This window comes from Loxodonta africana, chromosome 2, assembly GCF_030014295.1.
Source record: "Loxodonta africana isolate mLoxAfr1 chromosome 2, mLoxAfr1.hap2, whole genome shotgun sequence".
NCBI lineage: Eukaryota > Metazoa > Chordata > Mammalia > Proboscidea > Elephantidae > Loxodonta > Loxodonta africana.
Window position 1 is genome coordinate 153,277,757 of NC_087343.1, and position 26,036 is coordinate 153,303,792.

The 26,036-nt window shown below is 35.6% G+C and overlaps 1 protein-coding gene across 12 annotated transcripts in view; it reads left to right on the forward strand.

The window, feature by feature from the left end:
- The window catches only part of ANKHD1 (ankyrin repeat and KH domain containing 1), a 161,139-nt gene that overhangs the window by 45,668 nt on the left and 89,435 nt on the right, over positions 1-26,036 (forward strand). For 11 of the 12 annotated variants that reach the window (XM_064277089.1, XM_064277118.1, XM_064277097.1 and 8 more), the window contains exons 2-7: positions 2,145-2,295; positions 6,497-6,620; positions 7,864-8,011; positions 8,714-8,861; positions 18,498-18,731; positions 21,628-21,722. In XM_064277089.1, coding sequence (XP_064133159.1) covers positions 2,145-2,295; positions 6,497-6,620; positions 7,864-8,011; positions 8,714-8,861; positions 18,498-18,731; positions 21,628-21,722 — 900 coding nt within the window. The remainder of the gene's footprint in view (positions 1-2,144; positions 2,296-6,496; positions 6,621-7,863; positions 8,012-8,713; positions 8,862-18,497; positions 18,732-21,627; positions 21,723-26,036) is intronic. The other variant, XM_023549652.2, reaches the window with a different exon arrangement.

The window sequence follows — 26,036 nt, forward strand, 5'->3', positions numbered from 1 at the left end:
AGAGTTGATTCCAAGTCATAGCAACCCTGTAGGACAGAGTAGAACTGCCCCATAGAGTTTCCTAGGCTGTAATCTTTGTAGGAGCAGACTGCCAGGTTTTTTCTCCTGTGGGGTCACTGGTGGGTTTGAACCGGCGACCTTTTGGTTAGTAGCCGAGGGCTTAACTGTTGCACCACCATATTTGTATCATTTATTTCTCTTTGGAGTCTTTTTAAATAGTTGTTAGAGTATTGTCTTATTTCTTCTACTACATTTTTGTATTTTCATGGTGCGCTTCAGTAAATATTGGGGAAGTGAATGGGAAAGAATTGGAAATCCTTAACTTGGATTTTTAAAATGTTACATGATACATATAATTAGTCAACATGTATTTGTCTCCATAATATGGGTAATACCACAGCAGACCAATGCTTTCTATAAAATGGAAATGTTAATGTCTAAATGCCACTTTAATAAAAAATTCCACAATTTTCCCACCGGAATGATGGTTTCATCTATCCTTTCAAATACCTAAGTAATTTCTTGGGCTTGCAACAAGCCCTTTGTTGTATAAGCAGTTACCTTTCAAGGTCATTTGACAGTTGGTAGTCTACATTTTTCTATTGGCATGGATCTAGAATGGCATCTTTGTAATTAATTATGTGTTAAAGAAGCTGTGTTGCAACATAGTACATGGCTCAATGTTACTAGCTCTGAAGTTAAAGATTTGTACTGTAAAATTATAGTATATAACTAGATTATAAAATAGATCCAGACCATCTTAACTTTACTGTCTTTTTTAGGATATCTTTATTTGGTATCCATTGTGAATACTGATGACCACCTAGCCAATATGCCAAATCATGTAGCCCAGATACTTTCATCCTTTGCTTAAAAATTTGTAAGGTAATATAACCTAATGGTGAAGAGCATGGATTCTGTGGCCATATGGCCTGGGTTTGAAATCTACTTTGCCATTTATTAGCTGTGTGACCTTGGAGAAGTACTTAACCTTTCTTGTCCTGTTTTCTTATCTGTCTACAAATATGTTAACTTCCCGGGCTCTAAATATTTACATGTTATAGACATATTTAGCCCTATAAATATGTACACTTGAGTATAGATGAGTATTCCATATGTTCATATTTACATACACACATATATACTTTTAACAAAATATGGATCATATTGTTTTGAATCTTGTGATTTTCACTTAATTTTATGAATACTTTTTCATGCCATTAAATACACTTTAAAAACATCATTTTTAATGACTGCATAGGGCGTATTTACCAAATTCCCTATTTTAGTTTCTTTCCTCTTTTTTGGCATTTTAATTAATGTTGCAGTGAGCATCCTTGCATATTAATTTTTGTCTTGTTTTCAGATAATTTTTTAAAGGATGGACTTCTTAAAATGAAATTACTGGGACAAAGGGCATGAGCTTTTAAAAATATTGTGATACACATTTCCAAATTGCTTCCTAGAAAGGTTGTACATGTTTTATTTAAGAAAATTCATTTAGAATTAACTTGATTTATAATTGGAGGGTTACATGTTTAAGTTGATTTTGCTTATACACATTAATTTATTTCAACAGGTTTTTAATGAATGCCTGTTATGTACTAAATATTCTTAAACCAAGACGATAGAGCAGGGAACAAACAGGCATGGTGTTCCTAACCTTATGGAGCTTTCCTATTTATAGGACTCCAGATATTTGACAGTGGGTTAAGTCTATTTTCTTCTAGTTAAGGGTCAGAATTGAATAAACTGTTTAGAGTAGAGGAAAAACTGTGCCCTAATAACCTATCTATGCTATGAAGCCTTTCAAATAGGTAGTTCAGTGTACATTTTTCTAGGGAATATGTTCATGTACTCATTTTGTTAAAAAATATTGTTTTTCAGGCTCTGTGTTAGGCACGGAAGATACAGTGCACCCCAGGATATTTTAGTCTAGTGTATGGGTTATAGTCTAGTCATGCTTGAAAATAAGCAGATAGTTGAGATGCTCTCTCAACGTCCCTTCCCAAAGCCCCATGTTTCTATAATAGTTTATCTAGTTATTTAAATTCCAAATCCGAAGTCATATTACCTTGAATTGCAGTTATTCTAACCATACTGATACAGATTTCATGGATATTGCATCTTTAATTCATAAACAGGTTGAATCATTTATTTTGGACCAAGAAGATCTGGATAACCCAGTGCTTAAAACATCAGAGATATTCTTATCAAGTACTGCGGAAGGAGCAGACTTACGCACTGTGGATCCAGAAACACAGGCACGACTAGAAGCATTGCTAGAAGCAGCAGGTACTTTATTTTTTGTTTTTTTCTTTTTCATCTTTTTAGAAGTCTAGATCTCTATACAAAATTATACCAGAGTACCCAAATATTATACAAAATTTGAAATTTCTGTAAAATTTATTGAATTTTTTATTTCCTAAACAAAATGTTCATATTTCGTATTCAAAAGATCCTTGTTTGAAAGTTTTCAATCAGTGATTTCTTGGCTCAACTCTTTCTTTTTTTTTTTTTGAGGTATTAGTCATCTAGTTATCAAGGAAAACTTGTCTATTACCAATTATAAAGTAATAATATGGGAGATAAATTTAGTTCATCAAATTTTGAATCTTTTATCTTAAGTGCTTTCGGGAACTCTGCATGTAATTACTTACTTATTCACGTTAATCTGTATGTAACCTAATTGTAAATTGCTGTTTTTCCTTTAAAAAAAAAAAAAAAAAAACGCTGCTATTAAGTTGATTCCAACTCATGGTGACCCCATGTGTTTCAGAACACAGCTATGCACCATAGGGTTTTCAATGGCTGATTTTTTAGAAGTATAGCACCAGGCCTATCTTTCAACCCACTTCTGGGTGAACTCAAACATTTAACTTTTTTGTTAGCAGCCAAGTACATTAACCTTTTGTACCACCCAGGACGCCATTTTTTACTTACAAGACATTCAGATATAAGGATGGACATAAAATTTGACTAAAATATGTCAAGCTATGTCAACTTCTTGTTCTGAAGTAGCAGAAATGAAAAATATGTGATACACACTTAACACTTTTTTATGTTGTATAGTCTGCTCATTATTTGCTATACAAAGTTTTCATTATACCATAATGAAAGCCTTTTCTCTCTCCTAAAACAGTTTTAAGAAAGAAGTTAACTTTTCTAATTTTTATGTATGGCATTTGACATATGTTCACATTGTATGACACTCCTCCCTTTTTCTGTTTATTTAATATAATTATATATGCATATTACACACGTAAGAATTTAATATAGAAGAATTTATAGCTTATTTAAAAAAATAATACCTAGAAACTTGCCAGAATGCTATATGTATATCTTGTCCCATGTTAAAGCTGTTAAAATACAGAACATTCAAGATAAAAAGTTCTAAAAAGGATAAAAAATTTCACTAAGTTTGTGAGTAATTTAAGAAATAGAATATTGAAGATATTTCTTCTGAGTTTCCTAGTTACAATTCAGGGATATACTGCATAAAGCTCCTGAAACGAGAACACCATGGCCACCCTCTTAATTTTTTTTCCCTCCTCTGCTCTGGAACTTTATACTTATTTTACTTAGAGCAGAGAGAAATGTGGAGGAAAGAACAGGTGCTTCTCTTTCCCCAGGCTTTTCTGAACTGCTTTCCTTTCCTTCTCCAGCCTAAGCATTGTTTACTGGTGGTATTATGTCTTTCTTCTCTGGTTTAAACTGGGACTTCACTCATCTTATGAGTGCTACTCTGTGACCTCTGATGAAGGGTTTTAAACTCATTTCTCTTTCTTTTCTGTTGCCTTAAGTACTTTTCTTTCCCCTTTTTCTTTTTTGATTCATAGAAAATCTGGTATATTAAGGCCTCTTAAGCAACAAGATGTCTTAGAATTGTTTTCATACCTATGTGTTAGAGAAAATAAACCTTGAAAATAATGTCTTTCTGTGTTCCATGAGGTTCAGAAGCTATTGAATTTTAATACTTTGTGTATTTTGACAGTTTTAACTCCAGACATTTTTGGATATGATATGTATCCAAAGAAATTGTCAGATGTCTTTAAAAACGACGTGCTTCTTTCCAAGACCTGTCAAAGTCAATTGTTTAATGAATACTTACATTTCGTACTTCAAAATTTTCATTTGTTTTTTGGACAATGTGTTGAGCCTATACATTTTAGAGGAATTTTTAGACGTATGTTTCTTTTTAATTATGAGACTATGCTAGATATTACTAGCTCTTCTTAAGGAAGATATAATTTTTGACACTTTTTAACTGAATCAAAATGATGTTAAAAATATTTTTTTCTTTAAGATTCTTAGATAAAATTAAGAATTTAGACCATATAAAATAAAAGCCTTAAAAATTTTTTTTCTAAATCGTAAATGCAGAACATATTGTAATATGGCTAAAGCCTTCCCATTGTTAAGTTTTTACATACACTTCCAGAATTTTTTCTTTGTGGTTATATAAATACATGTAGATATTTGAACATACATAATTAAAAAAGAATAAAATAGGTACATACTATACAAAATATATTGTAATTTTCTTTTTTTTTTTTACTTAATTTATTTTGGACATGCTTCTGTGACAGTACATATTTATCTTTCTCCTTCTTTTAAATGGTTAGATAATATTCTGTTGCTTGAATGTAACTAATTTAATTTAATTCCTTGCTGAGGAATATTTCGGTTATTTCTAATTTTTCAATATCACAAATGCAGTAGTTTATACCCTTATATATCGGTAACTTTTCTCACTTGTGCAAGAGACAGAAAAATTCTGTATCTATAGGACAGAATTTCTAGAAAATAATATCACTGGTCAGATGATATTTGCAATTAAAATTTTGATAACTATTGTAAAATTGGTACCCAGCGTTTATACCAGTGTATATTCCCATCAGCGTTTTTAAGAGTACCTCATACCTCAGTCTTAATTATTTTTATCATTTTCATGCTGAAAAATAATACTTTACCGTTTTAGTTTGCATTCACCTTAGATTAGTAAGTTATGTGGTTGCTCTTTATAAAAAACACCAGAATCCATTATCTGATGTTGCATGTATGACTTTCCTAGTTTTATTTTGCCTTAATTTTATTTATGATGTCTTTAATTGGAAGAAAGGTTTTATTGAAATTTAAAAATTTGACATCAAATTTATCAGTCTTTTACTTCTTGACTGTTAGGATTTGGTCTTATGCTTAAAAGCCTTTCCTACATTAAAAAAAAAATTTTTTTTGTGGTTTTATTTTTTACATCTAACTCTTAAATCTTTCTGGTATTTTTTTTGTGAATGGTGTGAATTAGAGATCTTACTTTGTTTTCTTTTCAAATAGGTAGCCAATTTCTGAACAGCGTTTATTGAATTAGCCATCTTGGCCCCACTGATTTGAAATGTCGCCTTTATTATATATTCAATGCACAAATGATTTAGGGTCTTTTTCTCGTCTCTAATCTATGTCCTTGATGCATCTACCTTTTTCTGTGCAAGTACCACACTTGTGATTTACATAGCATCATAATACATTTGATATTTTACTGGGCAAGTCTTCTCTTCCTTTTTTCTTTTTGTTATTCTCCAAATTTTTATTGACTATTTTCTCTTATTTTTCAGCAATAAAAGATGGTGGTTATATCAACTAAATTTTCTGTCATAGTGATCATTGACTCACTGAAACCAGAGAAAAGATTTGGCAGCAACTTAGACATCTGCTAGAGCTCCTTAAGGACAGGAACTATGCATTATTCCTTTTTGTTTCCCTAATGTCTGGCACATTGTAAACACAAATAAATATTAAATATAAGAATGAACATATTTTAATTTAAAATGTTGCCACAGAAGATGGTTCTAAGTGGATATTTGACCAAAGGAAGAAACTGTTAGTTTGCTTGTCATAATATTACAGAATGTCCCCTTCATTACTAGTGAAAATAGTATAAACAGACTAGAGATCTTATGGTATGACTGTGGACTTTGAATGAAATCTCATTCATTTGATAAAATAAGCATCATATTAAGTCATATTTGGAGTTAGCAAAAAACAAAACTAAACCCGTTGCCGTTGAGTTGATTCTGTCTCATAGCGACCCTGTAGGACAGAGTAGAACTGCCCCATAGAGTTTCCAAGGAATGCCCGGTGGATTCGAACTGCTGACCTTTTGGTTAGCAGCCATAGCTCTTAATTACTACGCCACCAGGGTTCCCGTTTGGAGTTAGGCAGAGGGGAAATTAATGTTATGTTCATTGTAAAGATGGAAAGACTAAAGGCTTGGGTGATTGATTATGCTATTGTCTTTTGACGTTAGTGACAGAATTGAAATGATCAGTATAATCTATCAGCCTTATGTACGGAGACTGTGCCATTTCTTTACAGTAGATGAAATGATTAGGAATGTAATTAGAATTTGCACTTTTGTATACTTTTTCTTCACCTGGGCTACCTGGTTGATTGACATGTACTGAAGGAATTGGCAAATTGTCAACTGCTGATGGTAAAGCTTTTGCAGATCCTGAGGTACTCCGGAGGCTGACATCCTCAGTTAGTTGTGCACTGGATGAAGCTGCTGCTGCACTGACACGGATGAGGGCAGAAAACAGCCACAATGCAGGACAAGTGGACACGTATGTATTTAGTGACTTTTCTTGGGTATTAGACATTTTCTTGAGTGAATTTTTGGAAAGTAGCTAATTTTGGTTAAATATATCTTTTGGAGCATCTTATAACTTTACCTAAATGGATATGTATTTTAAGTGTATATATAAATGTATATATATTAAGTAGATAGATATATAAATGGATAGTATATTTTTATTTTTATATTCAGCTCATACTTATTGAACATTCTTGTGGAATGTACTATACTAAAAACTGAGAAATCCAAAACGAGTAAAACCTGGTTTCCATTTCTAAGGAGCTTAAACTTTTCCTAAGGATTGTAACAGTAAACTCTAAACTGACTGCTTTAGTAGTATTAAATGAAATGGATTGCTAATGTAATAATCTAGTTGCTTGCTACTCAAATATGGTCCACAACACTTGAGAGCTTGTTAGAGATGGAGAATCTCAGGCACCATTTCAAAACCTACTGAATTCTAATCTGCATTTTAACAAGAAACTCAGGTGATTTGTGTGTACATTAAAGTTTCAGATTCACCAATTTATTAATTACTCTGCAATAAAATTGTTTACTTAGATTTTCACCTTCAGTATTACCAGATACAATTTTAAGCTATTGGATTATACCCCAAAAAGCTTTTGAGAATCTTAGCATTAAAGATACTGGTATTGTTCATGACAGTAAGGAGGTACTAAAAAAAACAAAAAACCCAGACCCATTGCCACTGAGTCAATTCCAACTCATAGCAACCCTATTGAATGAGTACGACTGCCCCATAGGGTTTCCAAGGAGCAGCTGGTGGATTCAAACTGCCAACCTTTTGGTTAGTAGCTGAACTCTAAGCCACTGCGCCACCAGGGCTCATAGGAGGTACAAGGAGAGTTTAAAAACTTGGGCATCTAAAAAAACAAAACAAAACAAAAACCCAAGCCAAGTATGCATCTCAGGCTTTAAAAAACTTTTAATTTAAAATTTAATATGACTATATTAGAACATTTGAAAGATAATAGTGACAGCTATTTTCGTATTTACTTGCTACCTTTCTGGCTTGGTTGACATACTTGATAATTAGAGTTGCATACAAGATGCTCAGCAAACAAGATGTTCATACAGTTTTGTGGTTGTTGCTCTTTAACATATCAACATTTTTCTATGTATGGATTAACTTTTTATATGAAATGTAATTTTTTATCGTAGGACCCTGCATCTTTCTGTATCAGTTAATTGGTGAATGGTTTTGTTTGCAGTCGCAGTTTGGCAGAAGCCTGCTCAGATGGGGATGTGAATGCTGTTCGTAAATTGCTAGATGAAGGCAGAAGCGTGAATGAACATACAGAAGAGGGAGAAAGTCTGCTGTGTTTGGCTTGTTCAGCAGGGTATTATGAATTAGCGCAAGTAAGCAAAAATAATCTTTAGTTAAAATTGTGGTAGGCTTTTGATATTTTATTTATTTTTATCACATAAAAAAATTGTAATAAGAGGCCATGGCCTTTCCCCTCTTTCCTTTTTTGCAATAGGTAAAATAGAAACAGATGAAAAATTAATTTTGTTGCCTGTAGATGGAGCTGGGCATGGTCCATTTTTCTGCCACTTGAGCCTTAACAAGGCTAATCCTAATAAATAAGGAACAGACAGAAATAGTAACCATGTTTTAAACTTGTCTTTAGAAATAATCCATAAACTGTAACGGAGAGTAGTTTATTAAAATTCTTTTAGTTTTTTCTCTCTGTTAGGGGAATCTTGAGAAATAGTCATGTTTTTGCCAGTTAGTTTCTGTCTTGTTAGTATAGGTCTACTGCTCTCTTGCCCAACAATCAAGCATAACACAAATTCTTTGGCAAAAGCAGTTACATTTTATAAGGTAACTAATGTGATTGCCTACTTTACTTAAAGATTAATACGTAATAGTGTTATAAAATATAACATCTAACCTGGCATTTTGAGCAGTGAACACTGGCATATTTTCCCAGTGATTCCTTTTGATTTTTCCTCACACCCATTCTAAAAGACTATTGTCCTAGATTCAGTATATTCTCTAGAAACAGCATTAATAATAAGAGTTAACCATTTTTCTCTGTGTTTATGTGTGTTTTAAAGGTATTGCTTGCTATGCATGCTAATGTTGAAGATCGAGGGAATAAAGGAGACATAACTCCTCTAATGGCGGCTTCCAGTGGAGGCTATTTAGATATTGTGAAACTATTACTTCTTCATGATGCAGATGTCAACTCCCAGTCTGCAACAGGTATGTAGAGAATGATGTGTTAATTGAAGGAAGATAACTCGATATAATTAATCATAGTCTTAGAAATAAAAATTTGATTCCTGGGGAAAACCAGTTGTAAGCCTACAGAAAAGCCTTACCCCTTTATGTAGAATCTCTGAGTAGAATACAGATTAGTTTGATACCTCAAAAGTCTTAAAAATTTACTTAGATTCTGTTTGGCCAAGATTGACAGTTTTTCTGCTGAGGACAATTTCTTTTTTGCCACATGATATGTGATGTATAAAAAAAAAACAAACCCAATTGCTATCAAGTCGATTCCAACTCATGGTAACAACACCATGAGTGTCAGGGTAGATAGAATTGTGATCCATAGAGTTTTCAGTGGCTGATTTTTCAAAAGTAGATCACAAGGCCTTTCTTCCATGGCACCTCTGGGTGGACCTCAACCTCCCAACCTTTCTCTTAGCAGCCAAGTGTTAGCTATTTGTACCATCTAGGAGCTCCTATGTGTTGGATGTGGAGGCAAAATTATGAACTATATCTCCTAATTCTTTTCTCATTTAAATATAACTCCCTTGATTTTAGATTCTAGATTAACCTGAAACTGTTTACCCTATAGGATTTTTCAGTCAAGGAACTAAATAAATTTACTAGTAAGATATTCTTGTGGCAGTATAGAAACTGCCCTAGTAGGACTACTCTTTTAGTTACTTACGCTTCCCAGAGTCATATGAGGAGCCTTGGTCACATGCCTTGAGTTATAGGTATAGTCTGGCCGTAAGTTTCCTTGGACTTAATTTATGTAACTGTGAAGCAACTGCATGGTTTGAAAAATGTTTTCAATAGTGAGGAGCCCTGGTGGCGCAGTGATAAAGAGCTCAGCTGCTAACCAAAAGTCAGCAGTTCAAATCCATCAGTCACTCCTTGTAAACCCTAAGGGATAGTTCTACTCTGTCCTATAGGGTTGCCGTGAGTTGGAACTGACTCGACAGCAATGGGTTTTTTTTTTTTTTTTTTTTTGAGTTTTGGTTTCAATAATGAAAGCATGTCAGTTTTCCATTCTGTTAGGTAAATGTTAAATGTGGCTTAACTGATTTTTTAAATGAAAACCCTAGAAAAGGATTGTAGGCCATTTTGCTGACCACTTTGTCTTTTTTTGTAATATACGCAATATCTGAGAGGGTAGAACAGTTGAATTCTAAACAAATTGGGTTCTGAAATGATAGTCTTCTTCCTGAATCTTTAAAACAATCCTTTAATCCCCTACTGTCGAATGGTTAAACCACCTCCCCACATCTTTTAATAAATAAAAACCCTCAAAACAAAATCAGGACGAGTGGATAAACAAAATGTGGTATATACATCAATAGAATATTACTCAGCCATGAAGAGAAATGAAGTTCTAATAAATGCTACAACATGGATAAACACTTAAAACATTATGTTGAATGACGTAAGTTAATCACAAAAGGACAAATGTTTTTGATCTCACTTACATGAAATACCTAGAGTAGGTGAAAGTATAGAAATCAAAGTTTAATAGTGGTTACCAGGGGTAACCAGGAGTTAGGCAGAATTACTGTTCAGGAAGCACTGGGTTTCTGTTTGTGGTGATGGAAAATTTGACAATGGATATTAGTGATGGTTGCACATAGTTGATGTAATTGGTGTCACTGAATTGTACACATGAAAAAAGTTGAATTGGCAAATGGTGTGTTGTCTGTATTTTTACAACAATATAAAAATGTAAAAAAAAAAACAAAATCAGGAAAGAAACAAGTGGCAAACCAAGTAGTAATGACCTTTTAAAGGAAACATATTTTTGAAGTAGTTATGCTGGGGTATGTGTGCATGTGTGTGTCTGCTGGATCAGACCGTAACTTTAGGTTAAGATACGTGTCAAGAGGAAAATGTACTCAGAAGAGATTGATTTAAGACACACCCTACATTGATTCTGTCTCATTAACATAACAAAGACAAACCATTCCCAAATGGGATTATAATCACAGGTATGGAAGTTAGGATTTACAACATATATTTTGGGGGGGACACAGTTCAATCTATAACATTCCACCCTTTGATCCCCCAAAATTCATATCCTTCCCACATGCAAAACACATTTACCCCATCACATCATCCCAGAAGTCTTAAATCAGCTCCAAGTCCAAAACCTCACCTTCTGAAGCATCTAAATCAAATACGGGTGACGCTTGAGGCATATTACATCCTGGGGCGGAATTCCTCTTCTAATGTGAACCTGTGAAATCTAGGATACAAGTTACCTGTTTCCAAAATACAGTGGTGGAACAGGAACAAGGTAGACATTTCCATTACAAATAGAGAAATTGGAGGGGAAGGAGGGATAACAGGCACCAAGCAGGTTTAAAGCCCAGCAGAACAAATTACATTAGCTCTCAAGGCTTGAAAATAATCCTCTGTTCTCCGAGACCATCTGGGTAATGGTTCTACCCTCCAGACTCTGGTGTTGGCCATACTCTCTGGACTCTGGGTGGAGACCTCTCGGCCCTGGGCTTCAGCCCCACCTTCTAGGCCCACTGGAATAGCAGCTCTGGGCCCTCGACTTTGGGCAGCCCCATTCTCCTAGATTGGGTGACAACCTCACCCCCTTGGCCTTTTGGTTCCATTCTCCTACACCTTGGGCGTGGTAGCCCTGCTGCCTCAGCTTTGGGTGGTGGCCCCATCTTCTTGGCCTTAGGCATGGCAGCCCCACACACCAGACCCGAGCTGGTAGAGATATGACTCTTTGAAACCTAGGAGGCTGTGGCACCACCCTATCAAACCCAGGAGGCCTTGACTCCATCTGTTGAAACTGAGGCAGCCCAGCTTCCTGTGCTCCTTCCTACATATTGCTGATCTCTGAACTGCTTGAAGGATTGTCTTTTCTTTTGGAGGACAACAGATGTAGTTCCTTTGGCCTGTTTCCTACTTGTAGAATTCTAAGAGGCAGACAGCTTTCCTTCCCTTTGTCCTGTTTCTGTTCCCTTCAGTGTAAGCTGATGGGTTTTCTGCTGTGGTAGTTGGTTAGACCCATCAGTCACAGGCTTAATGTCTTTAACAAAAGATTGTATAGCCACGTCCTTGCTAAAAATTCTAGGACACATGTCCTTAGTCTGTACAACAGAATTTTCCAAATCCTCAAGTTCTGTTTCTGTTTTGCGCAGTTCATTTTTAAGTCCATCTCTTCTCGCATTTTACTATAAGCGGCAAGGAGAAACCAGGAGGCCCCTTTAAGATCTTGCTTAGAAGTCTCCTCAGCCAAACATCCAAGTTTATCACTTACAAGTTCTACCTTCCACCAAACATTTGAACATGATCCAGACAAGTTTTTTGCCACTGCATAAAAAGCATCATTCTTCCACCATTGTCCAATCACATGGTCGTCATTTTCTTTTAAAGCCTCACGAGAAGGACATTTAATGTCCACGTCTAGTAACATTCTGTTGATGGTGCCATATATGTATTCTCTGAGAGAACAGAGACTTTCTCAATGGCACTCCCCTCTTCCTTCTGAGCCCTCACCAGATTGCCTTTGAAGTGCATACTACTACCAGCTGTTTCTTCAAGGCTTTTATTATAAAACCAAAAACCAAACCAAACCCACTGCCGTTGAGTCAGTTCCGACTCCTAGCGACCCTATAGGCAGAGTAGAACTGCCCCATAGAGTTTCCAAGGAGCACATGGTGGATTCGAACTGCTGACCTTTTGGTTAGCAGCCATAGCACTTAACCACTATGCCACCGGGTTTTATTATTAGGTACCTTAAAACTCTTCAGCTTCTACCCTTTACCCAATTCTAAAACTACTTCTACATTTTAAGTAATTGCTAGAGCAGCGTCCCTACTTCTTGGTACCAAATTCTGTCTTAGTTATCTAGTGCTGCATTAAGAGAAATATCACAAATGGATGGCTTTAACAAACCGGAAATTATTTTCTTACAGTTTAAGAGGCTAGAAAGTCCAAATTCAGGGTGCCGGCTCTAGGAGAAGGTTTTCTTTCTCTGTTGGCTCTGGAGGAAGTTCTTGTCTCTTTCGAGCTTCTGCTTCTGGGCAGTCTTCATGTGGTTTGACATCTGTCTTCCCCCATCTCTGCTTGCTTGCTTGTTTAATCTCTTTTATATGTCAAAAGACATTGATTTAAGACATACCCTATACTATCCTACCTCATTAACATAACAAAGACAAATCATTCCTAAATGGGATTATAATCACAGGTATAGTGGTTAGGATTTACAACACACATTTTGGGCGGGGACACGATTGAATCCATAATACCTGGGAATGCCCCTTCCTTAACTATGGGAATCCCACTCACCTTTTCAGACCCATTCCAAATGTAGCTGCTTTCTTTTTTTGAAACATCTTTTTTGATATTAATTGATATATCATAAAAATTCTTTTAAAGTGCACAGTTCAGTGGTTTTTGGTGTATTCATAAAGTTGTATAACCATTACCACTATCTAACTTTAAAAAAAAAACAAAACTTTAGAATATTTTTATCATTCTAAAAAAAAAAAAAAAAAAAAGACCCTGTACCCATCAGTAATCATTCCCACTCCTTTCTCCCCCCTCCTCCAGGCCCATAGCAACCACTAATTTACATTCTATGTCTATGGATTTGGCTATTCTGGACATTTCATAGAAATGGAATAATATATGACCTTTTATATCTGGCCTTTTCACTTAGCATAATGTTTTCAAAGTTCATCCATGTTGTACCATATATCAGTCTTTCATTCCTCTTTGTTATTGAATAATATTCCATTACGTGGATATATACCACATTTTGTTTATGCACTCGTGAGCTGATAGACATTTGGAATATTTCTGCGTTTTGTCTATTATGAATAATGCAGCCGTGAGCATTCTTGTACAGGTTTTTGTGTGACATATGTTTCTAATTTTCTTGGGTGAATTCACCTAGGAGCGGATTTGCTGGGTCATATGGTAACTCTGTAGTTAACTTTTTGAGAAACTGTCAAATTTTTCCAAAGTGCTGCATCGCTTTACTTTCTCACCAATAATGCATGAGATTTCCAGCTTCCCCGCATTCTTGTCAACATTTGTTAGCGTCTCTCTTTTTTATTTTGACATCCCAGTAGGTGTGAAATAGTATTTCATTGTGGTTTTGATTTGTATTTTCTTAATGACTAATGAATGATGCTGAACATCTTTTTATGTGCTCAATGGCCACTTGTATGCTTTCTTCAGAGAAATGCATATTTAAATCCTTTGTCCATTTTTAAATTGGATTATTTGTCTTTTTATTGTTAAGGACTTCTTATATATATACAAGTCCCTTATCAGGTATATGATTTGGATATTTTTTTTTCTTTTGTCCTTTGTGCTTTTGTGTCATATCCAAGAACCCATTGCCTAATCAAAGGTCATGAATATTTGTGCCTATGTTTTCTTCTAAGAGTTTTACAGTTTTAGCTCTTACATATAGATCTATATTCTATTTTGTGTTTGAGGTAGGGGCCCAACTTCATTCTTTCACATGTGGATGTCCAGTTGTCCTAGCATTATTTGTTGAAAACACCATTCTTCCCCCATTGAATTGGTTTGATTCCCTTGTAGAAAAGCAGTAGATCATAAATGTAATTGGTTTATTTCTGGACTGTCAGTTCTATTCCATTGATCTATACATCTGTCCTTATGCCAGTACTGCACTGTTTTGATTACTGTAGCTTTATAGTAAGTTATGAAATCGAGAAGTGTGAATCCTTCATTGTTCTTTTCTTTCAAGATTGTTTTGGCTATTTTGTGTCCCTTGCATTTCCACATAAATTTTAGGATCAGTTTGTCAATTACTGCAAAAAAACCTAGTTAGAATTTTGATAGGGATTGTGTTGAAGCCTTCTGATCCATGAATGTAGCATGCCTTTCCATTTATTTAGGTCTTCTTTGATTTCTTTTTTTATTTTTATTTTTTACTGTGCTTTAGATGAAGGTTTATAGAACAAACTAGCTTCTCATTAAACAGTTAGCCCACATATTGTTTTATGACATTGGTTAACAACCCCATGACATGTCAGCACTCTCCCTTCTCTACCTTGGGTTCCCCATTACCAGCTTTCCTATCCCTACCTTCCAGTTCCTGCCCTTGGGCTGTTTTGCCCCTTTAAGTCTCGTTTTGTTTTATGGGCCTGTCTAATCTTTTGCTGAAGGGTGAACCTTGGGGGTGACTTCATTACTGAGCTAAAAGGGTGTCCAGGGTCCGTACTTTCAGGGTTCCTTCAGCCTCTGACAGGCCAATAAGCCTGGTCTTTTTTTTTTCTTTCTTTGTGAGTTAGAGTTTTGTTCTACATTTTTCTCCAGCTCTGTCCGGGACCCTCTATTGTGATCCCTGTCAGAACAGTCAGTGGTGGTACCTAGGCACCATCTCGTACTGGACTCAGTCTGGTGGAGGCTGTTGTAGTTGTGGTCCATTAATCCTTTGGACTAATCTTTGCCTTGTGTCTTCAGTTTTCTTCATTCTCCCTCGTTCCGGAAGGGGTTAGACTAGTAGAGTATCTTAGATAGCCACTCACGGGTTTTTAAGACCCCAAATGGTACTCACCAAAGTAGAATGTAGAACATTTTCTTTTTAAACTATGTTATGCCAGTTGAGCTAGATATTCTCCAAGACCACGGTCCCCACAGCCCTCAGGGTGAGATGGTATCTCATTGTGGTTTTGATTTCCATTTCTTTCATGGCTAGTGGGAAACCCTGCTGGCGTAGTGTTTAAGGGCTGTGGCTCCTAACCAAAAGGTCGGCAGTTGGAATCTACCAGGGGCTCCTTGGAAACTCTGTGGGGCAGTTCTACTCCGTCCTGTAGGGTCGCTATGAGTCGGAATCGACTCAACGGCAATGGGTTTGGTTTGGTTTTTTGAATGGCTAGTGATCACAAGCGTTTCCTCATGTGTCTGTTAGCTGCTTTTACGTCTTCTTTGGTGAAGTGTCTGTTCATTTCCTTTGCCCATTTTTTAATTGGATTTTTAGTCTTTTTGTTTTAGAGGTGCTGGATTTTCCTGTAGGTCTTAGAGATTAGACTTTTGTCTGATTTGTAGTAGCCAAATATTTTTTCCCAGTCTGTAGATTCTCTTTTTACTCTTTTGGTGAAGCCTTTTGAGGAGCATAAGTGTTTAATTTTTAGAAGATCCTAGTTATCTAGTTTATCTTCTGGAGTTTGTGTGTTGTTGGTTACGGTTTGTATCCTGTTATTGCCGTGTATTAGGGTCTCTAGTATTGATCCTATTTTTTTTTTTTTCTATCAACTTTATAGTTTTTGGCATTATGTTTAGGTCTTTAATCCATTTTGAATTATTTCATGTGTGTGGTGTGAGGTATGGGTCCTGTTTCATTTTTTGCAGATGAACGTCCAGTTTTGCCAGCACTATTTGTTAAAAAGACTATCTTTTCCCTATTTGATGGACTTTGGACCCTTGTCAAAGATTAGGTGATCATAGGTGGATGGGTTTACATCTGGGTTCTCAATTCTGTTCTATTGGTCAGTGTATCTGTTGTTGTGCAGTACCAGGCTGTTTTGACTACCGTAGCTATATAATATGTTCTAAGGTCAGGTAGTGTGAGTCCCCCTACTTTATTCTTCTTCTTCAATAGTGCTTTATTTATCTGAGGCCTCTTCCCTTTCCATATAAAGTTAATGATTTTTCCATCTCTTTAAAGAAGGTTGTTGGTATTTGGATTGAGATTGCATTGTATTTGTAAATTGCTTTGGGTAGAATTGTCATTTTCACACTGTTGAGTCTACCTATCCATGAGCATGGTATGTTTTTCATTTATGTAGATCTCTTTTGGTTCCTTGCAGTAGTGTTTTGTAGTTTTCTTTGTATAGGTCTTTTACATCCCTGGTTAGATTTATTCCTAAGTATAAATGGTTTTCCTTATTTCCTTTTCATCGTTCTCTGCATTGGCATATAGGCATCCAACTGATTTTTGTATGTTTATCTTGTATCCTGCATTTCTGCTGAATCTTTCTATTAGTTCCAGTAGTTTTCTTATGGAGTCTTTGGGGTTTTCTATGTATAGTATCATATCATCCAGAAATAGGGACAGTTTTACTTCCTTCATTACCAATTTAGATGCCTTTTATTTCTTTTTCTTGCCTTATTGCTGTAGCTAGGACTTCCAGCACAATGTTAAATAGGAGTGGTGATAAAGGGCATTCTTGTTTTGTTCTTGTTCTCAAGGGGAATATTTTCAGCCTCTCTCTATTAAGAATGATGTTAGCTGTTGGTTTTGCATAGATGCCCTTTATTATATTGAGAAATTTCCCTTCTATACCTATTTTATTGAGAGTTTTTATCAGGAATGGGTGTTGCACTTTGTCGAATGCCTTTTCTGTGTCAATTGAGATGATCATGTGATTCTTTTCTTTCCTTTTATTTATGTGGTTTATTACATTGATTGATTTTCTAATGTTGAATCATCCTTGCATACCTGGTATGAATCCTACATGGTCGTGGTGTATTACTATTTTTTTTATATGATGCTGAATTCTATTGGCTAGAATTTTGTTGAGAATTTTCGCATTTATATTCATAATAGATATTGGTCTGTAATTTTCTTTTATTGAGGCATCTTTGCCTGGTTTTGGTATCAGGGTTATGCTTGCTTCATGGAATGAATTTGGAAGTATCCCTTCCTTTTTTGTGTTCTGAAATAGTTTGAGTAGTACTGGTGTGAGCTTTTGTATGAATGTTTGGCAGAATTATCCAATGAAGCCATCTGGGTTAGGGCTTTTTTTTTTCGTTGTGAGTTTCTTTTTTTTTTAATTACGTTTTTGCTTTCTTTTATTATGGGTCTGTTCAGATTTTCAACATCATTTTGTGTTAGTTTGGGTAGGTAGTGTGTTCCTTGAAATTTGTCCATTTTCTCTAGGTTTTCAAATTTGTTGGAGTATAGTTTTTCATAATACTCTGACATGATCTTTTTATTTCAGTTTGGTCTGTCGTAATGTCCCCCATTTCATTTCTTATTTGGGTTGTTTTTTTGTCCTCTCCTGTTTTTCTTTTGTCAGTTTGGCCAGTGGTTTATTGATTTTGTTGATCCTTTCAAAGAACAAACTTGGTTTTGTTGATTCTTTCTATTGTTTTTCTATTCTCTATTCTTTAATTTCATTTAACAGTATTTTATAGTTTTCTGTGTATAAGTCTTACACCAATTTTGTTGATTTATTCCTTAGTATTGTATTCTTTTTGAAACTATTGTTTCCGATTTTTTAAAACAACTTTATGGAGGTAAAATTTACATACCATAAAATTCACCTATTTCAAGTATACAATAATTTTTAGCAAATTTATAAAGTTGTGCAGCCAGGAACACAATCAAATTGTAGTCTTAGACAACTACTAATCTACTTTCTGCCTCTATAGAGTGTCCTTTTATGGACATTTTACGTTAATGAGATCATACAGTATGCAGTCTTTTGTTCGGTGTTCTATTTCCCTATGTAAAAATATTTTGATAAGAAATTAAGGTGATGCTTTTAACCAATAACAACAAAAGAACTTGAAATGATAGTCTGGTGGTTGATGTAACAAAATTGAAAAGGTATTACTAGAGCAGCAACATAGTCATAATTGTATCCATTTTGTCATAATTTTGTATTTCTTTTTATTCTTTGTTAGGAAACACTGCACTGACTTATGCCTGTGCTGGAGGATTTGTTGACATTGTCAAAGTGCTACTTAATGAAGGTGCAAATATAGAAGATCATAATGAAAATGGACATACCCCTTTAATGGAAGCAGCCAGTGCAGGTCATGTGGAAGTTGCAAGAGTTCTCTTGGATCATGGTGCAGGCATCAACACTCATTCTAATGAATTCAAAGAAAGTGCTCTTACGCTTGCATGCTATAAAGGTACTCTATATATGTGTAAATATTATTTTCATAACAGTTTTTAATATCTGAGTATTGAGGACTCGAGTTAATTTTACATTGCTTGTTTTCTCTGTGCTATAAAATTATGAGGCTTGTAAGCGATAATATAAAAATTCTGTTTTAGCCTGTATTTCCTATAGTACAGTTTCCTAGTGTATGTTTCTTTATTATTTTAATTCAAATTTATTCAGTTGGCTCTGAAGCCAGCCAGACCTCTTAGTGCAGATTTAGAGGGTTTCCATTATTTAATAACTTTTGTTTTATATTATTTTCCAACCTTTATTTAAAAATAGTACATACTCAATGTTGATAATAGTACATAGTTGATACAGAAAACTTGAAAAACATACGCTAGCACAAAGAAAAGAAAAAATGACATGTAATATTACCATCTAAAGATAAGGACTGTAAACAATATTTTAGTGTATGTACTTCCAGTGTTTTTCTAAGCATGTTCATAAACAAACATATATATATATATATATATATATATGCTTTTAAAAAAATCACATAGTAACACTATATCATAGCTGGAACTGATGTTTTCTTTTTCTTTTTAAATTTTGTATTTATTTAGTGTATCATGAACATTTTCTCATCTCAGCAGATATTCTTGCAACATGATTTTGTTGTTGTTAGCTGCTGTTTAGTCAGTCACCGACTTATGACGACCTCATGCACTATGGAACAAAACACTACCTGGTCCTACCCTTTCCCCATGATTGGTTGCACATTGGACCACTGTGATCCATAAGTTTTTGTTGATTGATTTTTGGGAGTAGATCACCAAGCCTTTGTTTCTAGTCCATCTTAGTCTGGAAGCTCTGAAACCTGTTCAGCATCATGTTGTTGGGTGCCGTTGAGTTCATTTCAACTCATAGTGACCCCATGTGACAGGGTAGATCTGCCCCATAGAGTTTTCTTGGCTGTAATCTTTATGGCACAGATTGCCAAGTCTTACTCCTGCAGAGCTGCTGGGTAGGTTCAAAGCGCCAGCCTTCGATTAGCAGCCAGGTACTTAACTATTGCACCACCAGGGCTGCTTGTTCAACATCATAGCAACAGAGTTCACCACTGACAGATTGGTGGTGGCTGCACATTTGTTGCATTGGCTGGCAATAGAATTCCAGTTTCCCACATGGAAGACAGAAATTCTACCCTTGAATCACCAATATCTCTAACCAGTTGCGATTGAATTGCTTCCAACTCATGGCCCCACATGTGTTAGAGAAGAACTGTGCTCCATAGGATTTTTAATGGCTGATATTTGGGGAGTAGATTGAAGATCTTTCTTCTGAGGCACCTCTGGGTAGACTCGAACTGTCAACCAAGTTGCAGCCAAGTGCGTTAACCATTTGCACCAGCCAGGGTTTCATTGTTTCAGTTAGCATTAGATTTGGCTGCGTATGTCACAAAAGCCAAGTTAATTATGATTTAAACAAAAGAGTAGTTTTTTCTCTTTACATAGAAGAAGTCCAAGGGTAGGCAGCCCCAGGACTAGTATGGCAGTTCATTGTCATTAAGATATCAGAACCCTGTTTTTCTGCTCCACTATCCTAGAATTTGGCCTCTATCCTCAAGGTTACTTACAATCTAAGGTGGCAGGTGGGGCTCCAGCTATTCATAGTAAAGAGGGGAGGCCAAAATGGGGAGCGCCTTACTAAATTGGAAGCTCAGCATAGGAAACTTCCTAGGAATTTTGCCTTATAATGCCCATTTACATCTCACTGGCCATGCATAGCTGCAAGGGAGGCTGGGAAATGTAATCTTTCAGTCAGGCTTATTGTCACCCAGATAGAATTAAAAAAAAAAAAAAATTTTTTTTTTTTTGATAGAATTGGAGTTCTCTTATTAAGGAGGAAGAATAAGAAAATGAATATTGGATAGGGAAACTATCATTCTCTGCATACAGCAAATGGATGCACCATAATTGCTTATTGCTGGACACTTGAGGTGTTCCTAATTTTTCACTGTTACTGAAAACACTGTGATAACATCCTTGTGCAGGCATCTTTACTTAATCTCTGATTATTTTCGTAGGATAAATTCCTGGAAGTAGAATTGCTGGGTCAAAGGGTATGGACATTTTTAAGGCTTTTGATACATATTGCCAAATTACCTTCTAGAAAGGTTGAAACAATTTTCACTCTCACTAGCAGTGTTCGAGAGTGCCCTTTATCCCACCCTATACCCTCACCAACACTGGGTGTTATCTTTCTTTTTAATATTTGCCATTTTGTGAAATAAAAAATGGTGTCTCATTTTAATTTACATTTCCTCAGTGGAAGGTTTTATATCCTTCTCATCAGTTTAAGTCATTTACATCTCTTTTTTGAATCACCATGTCATGTTCCTCACTCATTTTTCTACTGGAGTATTTTTTTTCTTATTGATTATTAAGGATTTTTACATATTAAATGTGTCAGGAGGGTTGGAATTATTTTAAGTGACATTTTCTATGTCTGCTCATTGCCACAGTGAGTTTATGGTTATTATTTTAAAGTTGCTTTTCTGAAAAATATAATGCAAAGGCACTTTACCTGACATACTATTTGATTTGATATATAGTTTACATAGATTAAATTAAAGAAGAAGTTCCTTTACTTAATTTGAACTTTGTGCTTTGAACGAATTCAGACTTTAAAACCTAGAGAGTAAGACCTTGAAGAGATCCTGCTTATTTTGGGTTGGATTTTTTTTTAGTCATTAATTTCTTTCTTAAATGCAAAATAAGTTCTCAAAAATTTTTATATAGACATATGAAAGAAAATATATCCCATTTTACCCCAGAAAAAAAAAAAAAGCCCCATTTTAATACTTATTAAATAGTATTCTTTGGAAATATAGTTTTAAATTTTTTATCCTTTTTTTGAAGGCCATTTGGATATGGTTCGCTTTCTGCTTGCTGCTGGTGCAGATCAAGAGCACAAAACAGACGAGATGCACACTGCCTTAATGGAAGCTTGCATGGTAATTTTAAATGGCACTCACGTGAAATTTTATGGGAAGAAAAAGTTATATGTGTTAAGCTTTTTAGAATTATTAATTTGTCAGTTTGTATAATTTCTTCATCTGATTCTAGATTAAGCGCAGTTAATACTTGAGTATCTGCTTTTGGAAGAGTACAATCACATCTAATCACAAAATTAATGTATTTGGCTTTAGAGTTATTATTGATAACACTCTAATTTTTAAGATAATTAGCTTATATTTCTAATGTTTCTATAGCTTCGTGTTAAAAACAAATTGACATCCAAAATATATTGATAAAAATACCATATTGATGACCTATAAAGCATTTAATTATTTCTTTTGAGGATAATCTAGAGTTAGATTTTCAATTCAGGCTTTTTGTATCAAAGAGAATAATTACCTTTAATGCTGTCAACATAAAATCTTAAAGCTGGAAGCTTAGGTAAGATTCATCAATTCATAACTGAGAGAACAGAGAAACAAAGAAGTTGAGGAGTCTTGCACCAAATCGTGCAGATAAATAACAGCAGATCTAGGAATCCTGAGACCACTGCAATAGATTGTGTAGTTTGTACAACTCCACATGGTAGTTCTGCCTAAGTCTAGGTCTTTTTTTTTTTTTTCAGTGTTTTTGCCACTAACATTTTGTTGACTTTTAAGCCTCGTCTTAGAAATGGCAATATTTGTTAGAAAATTTTAATAGTAAAAAAGAAATATTTTATATATACAGATGTTTTGTTTGTATATACTAACAGTTGCAACACATACTAAACGTGTTTTCCGTTGCCAGCACAAATTTTTCTAAATGGATATAATTATTTCAACTGATATTATATAGCAAATATGAGCCTTGATAAGATAATGCTGGCTTCCAAAAATATTTCCAACATACTGGGTCATAGATCAACTCAGAAACTATTTTTCTTTTATCTTTTTTGTAAGCATGTAGATATGATGCATATATGTGTATCTGTAAAGAATTCATCACATACAGAGAAATGTTCAGAGCATTATGAGTTTTAATGACAAGAAGATTACCTGGAAATGCAATTTCTTTTTAAAATAATTTTTTATTGTGCTTTAAGGGAAAGTTTATAAATCAAGTCAGTCTCTCACATGTAAATTTATATACACCTTACTACATACTCCCACTTACTCTCCCCCTAATGAGTTAGCCTGCTCCCTCCTTCCAGTCTCTCCTTTAATGACCGTTTTGCCAGTTTCTAACCCTCTCTACCCTCCCATCTCCCCTCCAGACAGGAGATGGCAACATAGTCTCAAGTGTCCACCTGATGCAACTAGCTCACTCTTCATCAGCATCTCTCTCCTACCCATTGTCCAGTCCCTTCCATGTCTGCTGAGTTGGTTTCAGAAATGGTTCCTGTCCTGGGCCAACAGAAGGTTTGGGAACCATAACCACCGGAATTCTTCTAGTCTCAGTCAGACCATTAAGTCTGGTATTTTTATGAGAATTTGGGGTCTGCATCCCACTGTTCTCCTGCTCCCTCAGGGGTTCTCTGTTGTGCTCCCTGTCAGGGCAGTCATCAGTTGTGGCCAGGCACCATCTAGTTCTTCTGGTCTCGGGATGATGTAGTCTCTAGTTCAAGTGGCCCTTTCTGTCTCTTGGGCTCATAATTACCTTGTGACCTTGGTGTTCTTCATTCTCCTTTGATCCAGGTGGGTTGAGACCCATTGATGCATCTTAGATGGCCGCTTGTTAGCGCTTAAGACCCCAGATGCCACACTTCAAAGTGGGATGCAGAATGTTTTCTTAATAGAATTTATTTGCCAATTGATTTAGATGCCCCCTGAAGCCATAGTCCCCAAACCCCCGCCCTTGCTCCGCTGACCTTAGAAGTATTCAGTTTATTCAGGAAACTTCTTTGCTTTTGGTCCAGTCCACTTGTGCTGACCTCCCCTGTATTGAGTGTTGACCTTCCCTTCACCTAAAATAGTTCTTATCTACTAAGTAATCAGTTAATAACCCTCTCACACCCTCCCTGCCTCCACCCCCTCTTAACCACAAAAGAATATGTTCTTCTCAGTTTAGACTGTTTCTCAAGATCTTATAATAGTGGTCTTATACAATATTTGTCCTTTTGCATCTGACTAATTTCACTCAGCATAATGCCTTCCGGGTTCCTCCATGTTATGAAATATTTCACAGATTCATCATTGTTCTTCATCCATGTGTAGTATTCCATTGTGTGAATATACCATAATTTATCCATTCATCTGTTGATGGACGCCTTGGTTGCTTCCAGCTTTTTGCTATTTTAAACAGTGCTGCAATAAACATGGGTGAGCATATATCTGTTCATGCAAAGGCTTTTATTTCTCTAGGACATATTCTGAGGAGTGGAATTTCTGGGTCGTATGGTAGTTCTATTTCTAGCTTTTTAAGGAAGCACCAAATCGATTTCCAAAGTGGTTGTACGATTTGACATTCCCACCAGCAGTGTAGAAGTGTTCCAATCTCTCCACAGCCTCCAACATTTATTACTTTGTGTTTTTTGGATTAATGCTAGCCCTGTTGGAGTGAGATGGAGTCTTATCGTAGTTTTAATTTGCATTTCTCTAACGGCTAATGATCGAGAGCATTTCCTCATGTATCTGTTAGCCGCCTGAATATTCTTTTGTGAAGTGCGTGTTCATATCCTTTGCCCAGTTTTTAATTGGTTTGTCTTTTTGTGGTTGAGTTTTAACAGAGTCATATAGATTTTAGATATCAGGCACTGGTCAGAAATGTCATAGCTGAAAATTTTTTCCCAGTCTGTAGGTGGTCTTTTTACTCTTTTGGTGAAGTCTTTAGATGAGCATAGGTGTTTGATTTTTAGGAGCTCCCAGTTATCGGGTTTCTCTTCTTCATTTTTAGTAATGTTTTGTATTCTGTTTTTGCCTTGTATGAGGGCTCCTAACGTTATCCCTATTTTTTCTTCCATGATCTTTATTGTTTTAGTCTTTATGTTTAGGTCTTTGATCCATTTGGAGTTAGTTTTTGTGCATGGTGTGAGGTATGAGTCCTGTTTCATTTTTCTGAAGATAGGTATCCAGTTATGCCAGCACCATTTGTTAAAAAGACTATCTTTTCCCCGATTAACTGACATTGGGCCTTTGTCAAATATCAACTGCTCCTATGTGGATGGGTTTATATCTGGGTTCTCAATTCTGTTCCATTGGTCTATGTGCCTGTTGTACCCATACCAGGCTGTTTTGACTACTATGGCTATATAATATGTTCTAAAATCAGGTAGAGTGAGGCCTCCCACTTTCTTCTTCTTTTTCAGTAATGCTTTACTTATCCGGAGCCTCTTTCCCTTCCATATGAAGTTGGTGATTTGTTTCTCCATCACATTAAAAAATGTCGTTGGAATTTGGATCAGAAGTGCATCGTATATATAGATGGCTTTTGGTAGAATAGACATTTTTACTATATTAATTCTTCCTATCCATGAGCAAGGTATGTTTTTCCACTTATGTAGGTCCCTTTTAGTTTCTTGCAGTAGTACTTTGTAGTTTTCTTGGTATAGGTCTTTTATATCTTTGGTAAGATTTATTCCTAAGCATTTTATCTTCTTGGGGACTACTGTGAATGGTATTGATTTGGTGATTTCCTCTTCGATGTTCTTTTTGTTGATGTAGAGGAATCCAAGTGATTTTTGTATGTTTGTCTTGGAACCTGAAACTGCCGAACTCTTCTATTAGTTTCAGTTGTTTTTTGAGGATTCCTTAGGGTTTTCTGTGTCATCTGCAAATACAGATAATTTTACTTCTTCCTTGCCAATCTGGATGCCCTTTATTTCTTTGTCTAGCCTAATTGCTCTGTCTAGGACCTCCGGCCCCCACCCAACCCAGTGCCGTCAAGTCGATTCTGACTCATAGTGACCCTATAGGACAGAGTAGAACTGCCCCATACAGTTTCCAAGGAGCGCCTGGCAGATTGGAACTGCTGACCTCCAGCGCAGTGTTGCATAAGAGCGGTGATAAAGGGCATCCTTGTCTAGTTCCCGTTCTCAAGGGAAATGCTTTCAGGCTCTCTCCATTTAGAATGATGTTGGCTGTTGGCTTTGTATAAATGCCTTTTATTATGTTGAATTTTCTTTCTATTCCTATTTTGCTGAGAGTTTTTATCATGAATGGGTGTTGGACTTTGTCAAATGCCTTTTCTGCATCAATTGATCAGATCATGTGGTTTTTGTTGTTTGTTTTATTTATATGGTGGATTACATTAATTGTTTTTCTAATATTGAACCAACCTTGCATACCTGGTATAAATCCTACTTGGTTGTGGTAGATTACTTTTTGGTATGT